Source organism: Numida meleagris, chromosome 6, assembly GCF_002078875.1.
Source record: "Numida meleagris isolate 19003 breed g44 Domestic line chromosome 6, NumMel1.0, whole genome shotgun sequence".
NCBI lineage: Eukaryota > Metazoa > Chordata > Aves > Galliformes > Numididae > Numida > Numida meleagris.
Window position 1 is genome coordinate 543,018 of NC_034414.1, and position 15,840 is coordinate 558,857.

Sequence of the window (15,840 nt, forward strand, 5' to 3'; positions counted from 1 at the left end):
ACCAGGAAAAAGGGAAGGCTCGTAAGCAACCAGGAAAAAGGGAAGGCTCGTAAGCAACCAGGAAAAAGGGAAGGCTCGTAAGCAACCAGGAAAAACTAGAAACCAGGATTTGAAGTTTTTCCTTGCACGCCCACACACACACAGTTTACACTATGCCCCAGAGATTATAAACACCCAACTTCAGCTGTCTGAAAACAGCACCAAATATGGCAACTCAGGAAGAAAATACACAAAAACAAGGCATGTGAAATTTAACTTTTATTTTTCTGTTGATAAAACCGAAAGATTCCTCACAGCAGCAATAGATGCAGAAGTTATCTGCAGAAATGGTATCTCCTCTTAAACAGTTTGCATACCCGAGGAAATCAAGTGTGTAGTGACTGCATAATAACACAGTACAGGCACTGCTCAGTAGTAAAAGAACTAAAGTCTGTTGGTGCATTTTAATCCACCCTTTCCTTAACGTTATAGGTTTTCATAGTATTAAAGATGACTGTTAATGAGTTATCTGCTTATCTGGTTGTTGTTGTTGCAATTAAAAAGCTTGTTATTAAATGCTACAGTTCGTATGCCCAGCTACCCTTCCCCATATTTTGTAGTGGATGACAAACTGTATCCAAATGCTACACTTCAGAATGACAATGCTATTGCATTTAGTAGCTCAAGCTACACTCAAGTAAGTTACCTTCGAGTATCAGAAACCACTGCTTTGTTCAGTATCACCGAGGGATACAGGTGCTAAAAAAAACCCACATTTCTACCTTGTATCCATACCTTTAATATTTATATATATATATTTATATATAGCTCTAAAACAAATATCTACTATTTTACAATTAAATTAAAACACATCCACGATTGCGCTATCTAGTGATTTTGGTCTCAGTACTTTAAACATTAGTTGCTCCATAAAAATATACAATTCAATAGCATGGTTCTATCGGTGACATGAGGCCTTTAGACAGAGGCCTATGACAGATCATAAACCACGCAATTCAGTGCTCACTGTCATCTAACCGTTAAATATTTATACTGCATTTTCAAACTATCAGTATCTTTAAAAATCCCAGCTTCTATTTGCAGGCTCTCCATGCTTACAAACATGCAGAAAGGAAACACATTTCTCACTGGTCGGTAGCGATCACATTTTCTCTTCTCCAGCAGCTCAACTGAAAACGCACAAACTTCACGCTGTCATTTTTATACCCTTAACCTTTTGCTTTCTTTCACGTACTGGATTGTTTCACAACGGGTTGTCCTGCTCCATGTGAAAAATTCAGGGAGCAGACTCACGGTCAGAACTGCACTTTTCAGTTGAAGCCTCTAAGAATCAAATTGCTAATCATCCATTAGAACGCACTCGTAGCTGCCATACAAGTGAACAGACTGCAGTAGACAATCCAGTTAATTACAGATATATACCAAGAAGTGAAGTTTTTAAAATCAAGTATGCAAGTACAGCGTCAAACCTGGTAGGTTCCAAGAAGCGTACCTGTGTCCAGATAGAAGTTTTTCCAAATGGCACACCAGAAGCGTGCCACCATCAACCACACTCGAGCAAAGACATGAAGCGCTTACACCTGGAGGCTTCTTATTACTACTATCCCAGCACCATTCCATATAAACTTCTAGAGTGGTGTTGATGCTACCATTCCTACAACCGCGAGCCCTTCAAATCGGAAGCAGTTCAGTGATAAACCCCAAACAAGTTCACCCCAGAGCTACTTGACACGTAAGCCTCAGAATGTTTTCCAGATGCAATGATCTGTGATTTAGGTACTAACTACTCCAAGTCCTGCATAGTTCCTCCATATGTATGATTACAATAAGACATACTGAAGCCACAAAAGAGTTATGACCATTAAAATGAACGTTTTTAAAACAGCAGAAAGTCAGGGAAATGTCTGGAATTCTTTTGAAAGCATTAACATATCTTCAGTATCTGAATACAAAAATACATATCGAGAATCAACCCAGAACTGCTAACGCAGCTATATCTTCTCCCCTTAACTGCTTGAAAATCAGTACAAAACAACGTAAGTTACAGGAATGATTGTTGCAAATTTGTAAATGTGAGTTCTTAGAAAGTCGTTACACGAGAACACCAATTGGAAATTATTTACAGGTGAGGTAATAAAATTTCCAGAGTAACGAATTATGATTTAGCAGAAGCGTAAAAATAATGTACTCACCAAAACATTACAAAATCTGGTAATCATTCTCAGCTATGCAACTGATCATGAATAGGTTCTGTAGTCAATACACATGTAACATGTTCCTAAGAAAAGTGCCAAAATACTGCTACATAAAAATCCACTTTGCACAGTAATTCAGCAAGAAAACTGAAGATGTTAAATGAAGAAACAAAATAGGAAGAAAGTGATGTCAATTCTAGAAACAGGTCTTATTAAATGCCTTTGAAAATCCTGTGAATTTGTTTTCATTCTTAGAGGTCTAATGTGAAAAAGATCTATAAAAATCAACATACATACTTTCTGTAGGGTACGCAAGGTGATTTTAAAAGGACACATTCTTCTTCAACTGTAAAAAAAAAAAAAAAGCAAGGAAACTGAAAAGAAAACCTTCTGAAGAAAGGGGAACTGCCAAAGGCTGTGACTGGTGGCACAAAATCCTGCTGGAATCAAGTCACTACTGACATAGCCCAGGGGTCAGCGCTGGGGTCCATGGCGTTCAACAGATTGGTTACTAACAGGGGCGATGGGACGGAGTACACTCCTCGCACGCCACTTTGACGAACCCTGGGAGGCTGCAGAAATGAACGATCAAGAAGCTCGATGTTCAGCAAAAGAAAGCGCAAGTCCTACACCTGGAGAGGAACAATCTCATACACCAGCACAGGCTGGTGGCTGGCCAGCTGGAAAACAGCCTTGCGGACAAAGATACCAAACTGATTATAAGCCACTGATGTAACATCGCAGCAAAGAAGGCCAACGGCCTACTGGTCTGCAGCAAGTCAAGGGAAGCGATGCTTCTCTTCCACTCAGCCCTTAAGAGACATAATTGATGTGTCCACCTTTGGGTTCCTCAGTGCAAGACAGACATAGGCATACAAGAGTATGTCCAGAGAAATGGCAGAAAGATGATTTAAGTGATCGGAGCATCTGACAAACAAGGAGAGGCTGAGACAACTGAGACTGTCTAGCTTGGAGAACGCTCAGGGGTGTTCTTAACAACATGTGGAAATGGCTGATTGGGAAGAATTTAAACAAAAGAAAAATAGACTCTTCCCAGCGGTACCCAGTGACAGGACAAGAGGCGGCAACACCCATAAACTACAATATAAGCTCCATTTGAACAGAAAAACATATCTTTTTAGCAGGAGGGAGATCAAAACACTAGAACAGGTTGCCCAGAGATCTCATGGAGTCTCCATCCTTGGAGCTGCTCGTGACCCAATTTGTCACAACCCTAAGCAACCTGCTCTAGCTGACCGTGCTCTGAGCAGGGGACTTGGGCTACATGATCTCCAAGAGCCCTCCGCAACCTCCATCATTCTGCAGTTCTATGAAAACAACAGTAACTTCTGTACCCCGGGCATTGCATCGACCGAGTCAAACCAAACTATACAACGTAAAGGGCATATATATATATTTTTTTAAGTCATTGCATTCAATGCTAGTTTTGCTGCCTGCGTTTCGCCGATCTCATTTTTTCAAATCTTGACTCCATTTCTTCCAGGACCTTCGGTGTGTATCGTACAACTAATTTTACCTTTCCTTGGGCTGCCTTCAGTAGTTCTACTGCTTTTTCATGGTGCTCACCCTCGACGCTCTGCAAAGCATAAGCCATTAAGTATCGTATTAGTGAAGGCATACATTGAAAACACACTATTCATTTTTCTGTGCAACGTGTATACAACCAACTAAAATATTCTAGCTTAAAAACTTCACAAGAGCAACGCCATCCAAGCTTGGGATTTATTCTCCAGCAAATCACTGAAGAGTGATGATAAATATACCGATCAGTATTAAGGAGAGTAGTGCAGAACTTCTCGTTACGCTTACGTTAAGTCTTTACATACATTCACATCAAATAAGGGAAACAGGGAGAACAAAAAGCACTTTTGAAATAACGCTCAAAAAAAAATCAACAACTTCGGAACACTTGGCCTTTTAATCTGAGATTGCTTTTCTTCTATAGTCATGCATTTTATATTTTATAGTCGTCCTCAATTTGCCTAATAAGCTACTTCAAATTATCTTGCATTTAGCTAAGGACAAGAGCCCACAGACAACTGCAAGATAGCTGCCTTTTTGATGTTATCCTATTCTACAGCACAGCAAAGCACTGTCTACTGGGCACCTGCAACAGAACACATCACATGCAGCGTGCTGCTTATCATAGCACTCCATACGTGTCTTATCGTAAGCGCAAGGCACTCGAGTTAACTCCCTGTAAACTGGTTAAGAACTACCTGGCCCCATCCCTCCCCCCCAAAACAGATTAAAAAACAAACAACTCTTTTTTACTAAACCAACTCTCAGGATTTATTACTAGATTCGTCTAATTATAACATTTTAGCAACAATTCTCAGCAACTGCACCCAAATATACATTCCTAGATAGCACATATTTTATCAGCACAACTTATTTCTTCCCAAACTTATCAAACACAACAATGGGACTACCCCAAGCCTACCTCCCACTGGTGCTATTAGAAGCTAGAAGGCAGGTGATGTACCTGTTGATTGGAGGGTTTCCCCGTTACTACAAAGTTACTTACAGAAAGAAAGACAACAGTTAAAAAAAAAAAACAAAAAACCCAAGTTATTTCTCTTCTGTCAGACTCAGACAACACATACATTTGAATGTTTTCTTGTTTGTTACTCAAGCGGATGCGGTGCTTGTTCCAATAAAAAAGTAGTAATAAAAAGTTTGTGAAGTTTTATTGCTAACTACGCCAAAGCACCAAAAATTCTCAAGTACACTTAAACTCTGCAAGTTCGAAAAAAAGCAAAAAAAACCCAACAAGAAGTGTTTTAAGAGACACCCACTGCCATCCTGGCAGCAGCCAATTACTTCTTAAGTATTAAATTTGCAATTATGATTACAAGAAGGTCCATCGTGTATCAAGATAACAGTAATTCATCTGCAAACATCAAAAGACCCTTCCTCCCAGCATGCTTTCTTGCAGTATTTTATTCGTTTACAGTATTTTTACAACTGCTACATACATTGACACGCGTACGCGCACAGACGCGGCCGTTGTTAGCTGGGATTACTGTCGAATCATCAGGGTGTTTTGGGGTAGAGTTGTTTCTGCTTTGTGAGGGTCTGTGGGCCTCACGTGAGAACAGCTGACGCTTTACAGACAGCCGACCTGCCCCTTGATACTTTAAAAGACCAGGAAGGCTAGGCCAAGGATGGCTGCACCACTAAGGCCATGATTTCTCTTACGTCTCCCACGTAATAGTCAGGAGCCAAGCACGACAGAGCTCTTTGCTAGCAGGCACCTCCCAGAGTACTGAGAACCAGCAAGCCTCCATTCCTATCATACATCAAAAAACCACTCAGGCTAAAGAGCACAGGATTTAGTTCAACTCTCAGTCTTAAAATACGACTGAGTTCGCAGATGTAGTTATGAGAACATTAACGCTACGCATATGATAGAAGCTTCTATAAATACATCCAGAAGTTTGAGAGATTTACATGCATCTGACAAGCAGCTCTTGTAAATCAAAGCCTGCCCATAGCCTCCTCTTTCCAGTCGTTCTGTTTCCCTTTTTGTATCGCACCTTGGCAGAAGAGGATGCCTCTTAAAAATAAATAGCTACAACGGCACTACAGACGTACTCCTTCCTATATATTTCTTTGTTTTGAAGAATATAGCACTTAAGTAAAGATACCTGAAGATAACACCACCTTGTTTTTCCATCTTACTACAGCTTTCATTAAGCAGTAGTGCCTTTATCGAGATAATGATGTCAAAGAACCCCTGCTCAGTCTACAACAATGCATCGTAATTTAGTACTTACCTCAGAAGCCGCAGAAAACTAAGTTAAAATCTGCATCATCAAACTCGGATGAAACAGGAAGCCTTAATGGCAGTTTAATACTACTTCAGAACACAATACCTGAGCAGATTTACACAGCTTCTCAGAATCTGAAACGCTGACATAAATAGTGCCGTTCCCAGTTGAAAAATATAACCAAAGCATAATCCGAGAACTCTCGCTGCACAGAATTAGGTTCAGAAACCTAAGGAAGATGTTCTTAGGAGGACAAAAAGAAGCAGTTTTGCCAGGATCAAAAGACAACCTCAAGCTTGTGCCACGTGTATTCTACGAACGCCCCCAAGTGGAGATAAGTAGTTACTGCTAAAGAAAGTGAAAATCGACTCCTACCACTCCGTTTACTGAAAGAAGCTGGTCTCCACGTTTCAGGCCTCCATGCCTATCAGCTATACCCCCGGGGATAATTCGGGAGATATAGATCGGAGAATTTTGTTCTTTGCCTCCCATGATGTTGAATCCAAGACCTTCTTCAGTTTTTGGCAGTTCAACCACTCTGGGATGCGAATGACCTTCGCTAGCAGCAAATGCAGCTACAGTGGCCTGTAAGAAATACATTCACATAAACAGGAAGATCTTAAACATAAACTCCTTAGCTGGACACAGTGAGAAGGTTGAAAAAATTCTTTTTTATCTCAAAGTGCTAAAATATTAAGACAAATCAGATTAATTTCCTAGACACCAACATTAGTACAAAAAATTCAGAACGCGAAGAATAAAATATCAACGGAAGAAGCTTGAAAATAATGTCTTCAATTATACATTTTAATAACCTCATATGCTTATACATTTGATCAGATATCTAGATAATGCATTTCTGAATTTTAAATACCTTTCCCCTGTTTCTAAAGTAACAAACTACTGAGTTTTACTCAAGTCTGGCGTTTACCTTTGCTGTTGCATTAGCTCTCACTTCCGGGCTACTGCTGATATCCACAGTTTCATATACGTGCTCATACACCTTTAAAGACAAAACAGCTTCACTATGATGAAAACAGTTCTTTTTCTCCTTAGGTAGTATTTTTCTTGCTTAGCTAAGTTGTAGCCATCGGTTACAGCTTAAAACTGCATAAAGGAAAAAAACAAGCAGCGCCTCTAACAAATGATGCACTCGATGCACTGCAAGATGCCAAGTGAGCATCTACCATACTATGAAGAACCAGCTCTCTCAGCATCCTGACTGCCCAGTTAAACCACTCACATACTAGGTCTCCATCCAAATCCTCTTTCTTTGGTGAACATGCAGACCTCACCCTGACGTCTGACAGCAGATACGGGTGACTCCCTTCTCATATTTCATTCAATCTGGAACTTTTACACCAGGATGCACGAAAAATCATGCAAGGGTGGCCCTTCAAAGCTCACCTGACAATCAAGCCCTCCCCCTGAAACCCGTATTTTCCTTCACCTGATGCAAGTGACTGAATATCTAAAGAAAAGAAAGGCTACTGAAAACACGAAGACCACAAGAATATTAATGCAGTCCTTCGTAAGACGAAAACATCAAGAGGACCTTCACATCTACAGACAGATCTTGCAAATCACTGCAGGTGTTAGCAGCAGTGGTAGCACCATCACGAACAACAACAGGAGGACTCATTCAATCATCCCAAATCTCCGAAAAGGCATCTAGAATGAAGATGAGGAGTGCAAGGCTACGATGCTAATCTGGCTCAAAAGAAGAGGCAATTTATACTTTGCCCATTCTTAGAAGCCAGCAGAATAATGGGGTGCTTGCTGTCAGCAAGGGAAAACTCTCAAAACAGCCTCCAAGAAGCAATTCGGTTCCGAGCCATTATTTAACACAATACACCTGTACTACCCTAAATTGTTGTCTTCTCCAATTTTAAAGCCTTCTTCTATTAAGCTCCACAAGTCAAATTCAGTTTTATGAAGACAAAAGGGTTATCGTATGGAACATCAAAAAAAGGAAAATACAATTTTTAATGCAAGCTAACTGTTGACATGCAGTTAACTTACCTCCCTTACAGCATTACAGAATTCGCTTTGAAGGACCCTTTGCAAAGCCTGTAGTTTCTGTGGTGGCACTTCTCCACTTCTCTGTAATTTTTCCAGCAACTCGATTGCCCTGCAGATGTCTGCAGAAAAAAATAAAGCACTGGTAATAACGAATACCTGAGAAGACTCTACCGGTGGTTTCGTTTGCTTTTGTTTTTAAATTAAGTTAATGCAGTGGTCTGCGTGCGCTCGTGTACACCTTAAAATTGTATTCATAGTTTCATTTCTTCCACACCACTATGTATCAACAAAACATTACAATAAAGCACCCTACTTCCAGACTGTTTAGGTCAAGCACGGCAATCCAGCCCTTTAAATATCTGGAGGCACCACAATCATATCTGTATTTAAAATATTTTTTCCCCTTGAAATCAGGCTGAAATATTTCTTTGATAATACATACTAGTAACGTTTTACATGCATGAACCTTCATAACTGATGTAATGCATAGCTATCATTTTGTTAGAGCCATCTATAGTATTGTCATGCATGCTAACACGCCCATTACATACAAATACTAGTTTACCAGAAATATACCCAATGCTTTCCCTACAAAAAAGGCTGATTTGGGCATCAGTAGCTGGTGATCATATTGATGGGATGGCAAACAGCAGCTGGAATCATCAAAGCTTGATTAAACCTCGTATCAGTTTGAAAATACCTGCTTTACTTCCTCCACCTACAACGTGTCTAATTTATCAAAGTGCTGGGAAAAACAACCTGAACTCCTCAATGATCTCTGCCGAGTATTCTGTAGTCAAGAATCCCGAACCCAACTTTTTTTCCCAGTTTCTTGAAATTTCCTGAAAGATCACACTGTAGACATGGCCATAAATGCACATGCTGCTCAGTGAAACCAAAATCTCATCTGAAAGATTCGATTTCAGAGCAGTACCAAGCAAGATGGGCACCAAACATGATATCAAAGCTACGTGACACGCTGCAGGCAGCTCTTCAAGAGTAGAAAGGATTAATATTCCTCCCTTGCATTTCTACTGTGACCATTCTTCGGAATTACTTAGGTCCTTGAACAGAAATAAAACAGTCTCTCAGAAAAGCAGACAGACATTATGGCCTTCATTATCACAACGGCACAAAGAAGCAGTGATTAATCTACTGTATAAATAAGGCACAGATCATTTTAGAAGATGATGACGCCTGGAACACGATTACGTCCCAAATGCATTACTTCCCTGTATCTGTAATTAACCTTTAAGGAATCGTTTTTCATGCGGAATGCCTTCTGTGCTGCCATAACGCCACTAAGTAGACGAGTGACAGCCACAAACTTCAAGACCACAATTCTAACAACCAACATCCATCCTGTTAAGCTCTGAAATTAAGGTGCGCTGGCAAAAGACAACCCACAGTTCACGCTGTCCACTTTTGTAAGGTATCATTCAGATACAGGCACTAACAGCAGCCGGTAGAGACAATGAAACATGGTATGACATAACTTGATGAGAAGTTTTTAAGAGGATCAGGTATCTAAAGCAAACAAGTATCACAATCTAAATGCTAGCTACTGGTAACGCCGAGTCTGCAGAGAAATCATTCCACACGGGCACTGTGTATTTACTATTTGGACAAAAGTTACAAAGCGAAACAAAACAATGCTTCTAAAGCTTTCAATTTCCTAATATGCATTTGGCATTGTATCGAGCTCACAAAACATTCAGTGAAATGAAAGATAGTGTAGGTACAATTGCTAATTTTTCCATCTTAATTACCTAAATCCTCAAACATTATCAGTAAACCCTACATTCAGTACCAGTAGTACAAACTCATCAAGTCTCACACTGAACAGCTTGAAGTAGAACGCTCAACAAATGGAAGGAAGAAGCCGTTCACATCCACATTCTTTGGCAATAACAGCAGCTCCAATCCTGCAACACTCCATATATTCATGAAAAGTCTGCTAAGTATGTAAATTACAATATAACTATCAAATACTCGCAGATGTTTGCAGACAAATGACAGTTTCAGGCACATGAAGAGCACGATTCTACACAGCAGCACTCACGCCTGTGGTCTATGAATCATGTTAAGCTGAAACGTGTATGACGTTATCAGACTGATTAGAACACTATAAGAAATTTTAAAAGTGACAGCAGTCTACTAATCGAAAGAGTAGCTGTGGTAATCAGCACTCAAGAACTCCACCTGCCCATTTCACTTTCTTTAGGACCTCAATGTTTTCTCAGTAAACTGAACGTAGTTCCTACCTGGGTCTGCTGAGAGCTGAAGCCTTTAACTGCACAGCCTTTTATAGCCTAAGGTAAAGCTGGCTAGCTTGGGAATCAGCTTGTCGAAAAGGTACTGAGAATACTCATAGGTTGGACATGAAGAGGATTCCTGCTAGATGAAACTAACACAGAAGATGCATTTTTATTTTTCCTTAAGAAAAAATAAGAAAAAAAACCAGCTGTCAGACCAAAGGACTTGAACTACAGATAGAAAAACCCAAAGCAGTTCTTACAACTGTGCGTGGAAAAAAGAAGACTGTTGACTATTCTGTTGACACAGCCTGCTTCCTCTCTTGAGCTATACTCAGAATGCCTTCTGCTGAAAGCTGTCCTCCTCACAGTATTACCATTACAGAATAGCCAACTCATAAGAACCACACACAGACATGGATTTCAAGAAGGATCAACTTATAAATAACTCCAGAGCTAAGTGATTAAAGAAAAAAACTCATTATAAACCAGAATTCACACAACTGAATTCTTTTCTTTTAATCTTTTCATCCTTTTTAGATCAGTTCTTCACAGTTTTTATTTTATTTTATTTTTGTGTGTGATCGCAGGGTACTCGTTTGAAGTCTCGAAAGGAAGATGCATTTAAACAACGTGGTGGGGAAAAAAAAAAAAAAAAACAACCAAAAATACAGCAACAGCAAGATGCCACCACTCCACGCTTTGAAGTGTGAACCAAACACAGGAGAAAACAGTGTCCTCACAGACACTCCTGAGGAACCACTTCTGCTGCTTGTGTTCACATAGCCTAAGGTGTGCATACATTTAGCTCACATCACTGCCAAACCTTAAGAGTAATTTCAAAATGTTCAATGTCGCTCCATCCCTGCACTCCGGTAAATTTGGGTAGTGGTTTTGTGTGATGAAGCTTGGAAGAAGGAACAGACGGGGAGAATTTTCAATTGCCCTGATGGTAAGCATATGGTAACCATTTTAAATCAGCACACTTTCTACACTAGACTCTCTTTTTACACGCTATATGCCAACAACATTAGTGATGTTCATTTTCAAGCTGAAAATGACTCAATGTAAGGTTACCTGCAGTCAACCCTATACAATTACCCAGCAGCTGTTTAGATCTGTAAATAAAGCTCTTCGTTTCGCAGGTCCATTATACCGTACTCCCTTTTTCTTAAAAAGAAAAAAAAAATGCATTAAATCTAATAGCTCTTTTGTTCCACTGATCCCTAAGTAATTCCATAGATTTGTTTGTTTTCATGGCAAGAGCACAGTGGCAGGGTAATGAGGTGGAGGAGGACGCTGCCTGAGGTTTAACTCCGCAGACCTAGCAAGAGCAGTTAATCCACTGCCAAAGCAGCTGCCCTAATTAACAAGCTCTGGAGCTAGGCGGGTTGATGAGCTGCCGAGTGGGAAGGAAAGTTCTTACGTAAGTCCCTGCTTTCAGAACTTCTCTCACGCATCACAAGTTATTTGCTTGCAGAGCGGGAAGGAGGGCTGGGCACAAAGAGCTGAGTTCTGTGGTAGGCAGCACGTGACAACGCTATACAAACGGGTTACACAGCTACAAAGAGGCACTCTGAGCAACAACGGTGGGCCCAGAGGGGCTGGAAACGGGAAAACACTCAGCTCCTCCAATTACCTCTACTCCACATAATTGCTTTCCTTCTCAAACACACTGAAGGCGGTTTACCACTCTGTTTCCTAAAAGCGCTCGATAAAAGACACCAACATACTGCAGAAAAGCACGCAACTAAGTCCCGTGCCTTATCTGTCTCCCTAGGGGTTGCAGTTAGAAGCCACACCGCATTAAAGACAAAAACGGGAGTGGGAGGGCATAACAGAGACGGGCAGAACTCAAACACAGAGAGGCTCCTGCACAGCCCTTTGCTGATAAGAAAACAAAAAAAAAAAAAATCGGGCCCTACTGCTAAGACGTTACCTAACAAGCTCAAATTAAAGCCATGAATTTAACCGTCCTCCCGACAGAAAGGGGCTGGCATGAAACCCCGGGGCGAGCGCGTCCACGGAAACCAAATGAAACCCGAGAAAAACGTCGCAAGCTGCACGATTAAAAGACAAAGAAGCAAGCCCAGCTAACGCACGGAAGGAATCAGGGGCGAGAAGTAAAATAGAAAGGAAAAGTTAACGAAGCACCTGCTTCACGGCGCTGTCCGCACCCCCAGGAGGAAGAGCTCCCTCTGCCCGCCGCTGCCTCGGGCCCGCGGAGGCCGCCCACGGGTTGGAAACCGGCCCTGGGACCGGGGAAGCGGCTGAAACTACCGGAACTGGACAGGAGCTCGTGCCCGCGAGGAGAGGGAAACGAGAAGCCCACGGCAGAAACTGCGCTCACCTCGCTCAAGCCGCACCGGCTCACCCAGCGCCGCCATCTTGTCCTCGCCGCGGGCCCGCCGGAAGTGACGTAGCCAGGCCGGAAGAAGGAGCGAGGCGCGGCCCCGCCGTTGCCATGGCGCCACCGTCCGTGTCCTGTGAAGAGGAGAGGCCTGCGGGCCTGCCGGGCGGGTGCGGGATAAATAAAGCAGTCTTGACTGAAATAGCTAATATTTGTCGTGTTTCCTCATTACAACGCGCTCTATCCACTCCTACTCCCCATTAACACACAAGAAGCACCGCCTACGGAGCGCATATCTGTTCGTGCACCACGAATACCCTTGGAGACGGAATTATATATAAACCCGCTTCTGCCCGTGGGAAACGTGGAGCATGTGGTTTGCGTGTATGTTTGGCACCGGTTTTATCTACGTGTGGGGCTAACGCTACATGTAACGTCTGTATTAAATTGGAGATAAGTGACGTACTCAGGCTTTTTCTGGAAGAGAGTAGGAGACCACTTCAGCACATTTATTTATACATTAATTTATTCTTAGGGTTTAGCTCTGCCCGTTTGGCTTTGATTTTGTCTGCGCCTGGTGTTTGCAGCTTTGAAAGAGAAGGGTTCTCAACAGGCCTCCAAGTGTCAGCTAATGTGACAGTGATGTACTCCCTCCCCGCTGCAATTCATTTTAATGCCAGCTCCTCTCAGTTTGAAGGATGTCGTTTGTGCATTTCAATGAAAAGGTCATATGAATGGAATTCTGCAGGTGAACAAAATTAAATCCTCACAGGCTTGTTTCCTGCAAGAAAAAGCGTTTGAGCAGCTGGAAGCGCAGAGTGTTTCTGGAATAAAACCCAGATGTTTCTATCGCACTGGAGCAGGAACGGCCATTCTGTTACCAGTGATTGGAATTGTAAATAGCCTGCTCTAACTTCAGACAAATGAACCTATGGAAAAAAAAAAAAAAGTATTAGGTAATATTTTAAAAATATAGCCTTGATAGGAATACAGGTTTGAACATATCTTTAGTGTAGTATTATTTTGACTTCCGTAAAGAGCAAAGGTTCAGAAATTGGAGCACTTGCTTCAGCTTTCCTCTAGAACTAACGAGCTGGACAGTGGACTACCATTCAGACCTCTCTCCGTGCTAAAATATGACATTATGAGACTAAGAATATCAGAAAAACGAATTTTATGTAGTACTTCCACTGTCTGCTTCATAACACTGTCACACTTAAACCATATTGCTCCAGGAATATGCTCTGATTTATGCTTGTCTGCCCCAGTGAGGCCACATCTCAAATACCATGTTCAGTTCTGGGCTCCTCAGTTCAAGAAGGACAAGGAACTACTGGAGAGAAGGGAACTTACTTTCCTGATTATCTTTTATGCAAGAAAACTTGGTCTTTTCTACACCATAAGTTCTGTGTTTAGCAGAAAAATTAGCGGCCTTACAATCTTACAAAAGAATGGGTTGAAGCGACCTCTTATTCTTTTAGCTGTTTTCCTTCTCATAACGCCTATGGAACTCAACCAACTGAAAAATATAAGAGAAAGAAAACTTCAGTATAAATTTGACAGGGTTGTCTTCTCTGATGGAAAAAAAAAAAGGTAAAAGTTGACGCGTACACCTTTTTTTTTTTTGTCCTCCAGGAGAACAAAAAAATGGCAAGCTTGTTATTCCAGTGGAAGAAATAGAATTCCAGCGCAGGACCACAGAGGAGAGAAGCAAAGTAAGGCTACAGATGGTACAGAAAAAGGATGCATACCCACTTAATTTTTCCATTCTGAAGTAGCATTGTTAGGAGGAGGTCTAAGTTAGAAAGTTAGGCATTTCTACGATGGAGGTATTTTAGTGCATTTTTTGTCTTTGAAAATAGAAAAATGTATATGAATCAAAGAAACAGCTTCTGTGTAAGTCAGAAATCTATTCCTGCTCCCCCACCCCCCAAAAGGGAGAGAACTGCTGAGTCTGTAGCAAGGCATGGTTTTCTCAAGACAGATTAAAAGCATAGGTGGATGCTGACAGATTGCATATGAACAAGATAATCTGTTTGTACCATCATAGTCAAGAAATCCTTATTCTGGTAAGTGTTTGGAACAAAAACAGGTCCCAGAAGTAGAAGGTAGTCCTCCCAAATGACTCAGAGAGTGCACGGCGGTGGCTGAGGAGCGTGGAAAATCTAACCGTTAAATTGGTATATTTTGCTAAACATCATGTCTGCGTTGCTCAAGCTTGTGAAATCTTGTACCAGAGTTACTTTACTTCTGTCTTCGCTGATGAATTAGCCTAGGTGTTTGCAGCTGCACTTTAATGCCACATGAAAGATGGTGCTGTACTCCACAGTATATGTCAGCAGAACCTCTGGGAGCAAGCACTTCCTGCCGGCCTCTTATGTATGCGGTGGCACTAGTGTTGAACGATTATCAATAATCAAGTGATATAGCTTACGTCCTCATTGGAAAACAGTTGCATTAGCAGTCCAAGAGAAAATGGAAATCAATCTCCAGCGTAAGCTAACTTGGAATGAACATACAGTTTATTTCAGTTCAGAGGTTTTAGTGTATAAGAAGTTAATCCATAAGCAAATGAGAAGATGAGCTTTCTTTATAAATTAGTAAGGTCTCAATATTTTTATGAGATTGTATCTAACAGCCAGCCCTTCTATTCTAGACATTAGACGTAGGTGGATAGGGAATGCAAATATGACGGGACATACCCTATGGCTCGCTGGGAAAAATGCAGGAGGAAGAGTGGTTCAAGAAACTTTGTTCACTTCCTCCCGGGCTTCTGCTCAGGTGCAAGGTTCAGGCTGAAGATTCTCATGAGAAAGTGACACTGTTTACAACTGTGCAAGCAGTCTTTCTCATCAGCTTCTCTTGTGGACCATTTTACTCAAGAATAGCTTCATTTGGTTTAGCTTATACTTTATTGGATGTACTAAATTAAAAAAAAAAGCCATTTGAAGAATAAGAAAATGCACATGGATTGCCGATAGCTTTGTCTAGCTGCACTTCTGTGAGTGTGTGTTAACTGGTCTAGTCAACAGTGGTCTTGCGGCTAGGTCGTATTTTCCTTCTCATCCTGTTTACGCTGATTTTAGTCACAAAGAGGGACGATAAGATTCTTTAGAGAAATGTATATAAAAAACACTGTTACACCATTTTCTAAAATTTTGTGGTACCCCTAACGTCTTTAAAAGCGTCACAGTGCTAAGTAGCACATTGTTTTCATGCACAGC

At 41.2% G+C, this 15,840-nt stretch overlaps 1 protein-coding gene and 1 long non-coding RNA gene across 2 annotated transcripts; both read right to left on the minus strand.

Moving 5' to 3' along the window:
- LIN7C (lin-7 homolog C, crumbs cell polarity complex component) lies at positions 242-12,745 on the minus strand. Its single transcript, XM_021401193.1, has 5 exons — positions 12,617-12,745; positions 8,012-8,130; positions 6,921-6,992; positions 6,365-6,574; positions 242-3,792 (listed from the first exon to the last, which is right to left on the minus strand). Exons 1-5 carry the CDS (start codon positions 12,651-12,653, stop codon positions 3,637-3,639), a joined length of 594 nt encoding a protein of 197 aa, XP_021256868.1. The 5' UTR covers positions 12,654-12,745; the 3' UTR covers positions 242-3,636.
- On the minus strand, positions 8,156-12,505 carry LOC110400894. The gene is made up of 3 exons (XR_002440142.1): positions 12,421-12,505; positions 11,344-11,436; positions 8,156-10,418 (listed from the first exon to the last, which is right to left on the minus strand). It is a non-coding gene; the product is annotated as an uncharacterized LOC110400894 (long non-coding RNA).

Bases quoted from the DNA above. Each gene is read 5' to 3' on its own strand.
- LIN7C (XM_021401193.1), bottom strand. From the start codon at position 12,653: ATGGCGGCGCTGGGTGAGCCGGTGCGGCTTGAGCGAG. The intron at 6,993-8,011 runs GTAAGTTAACTG...TTGTCTTTAAAG, and splicing joins TCTGTAATGCTGTAAGGGAG to GTGTATGAGCACGTATATGA. The intron at 3,793-6,364 runs GTAGGAGTCGAT...TATGCTTTGCAG, and splicing joins TTCTTTCAGTAAACGGAGTG to AGCGTCGAGGGTGAGCACCA.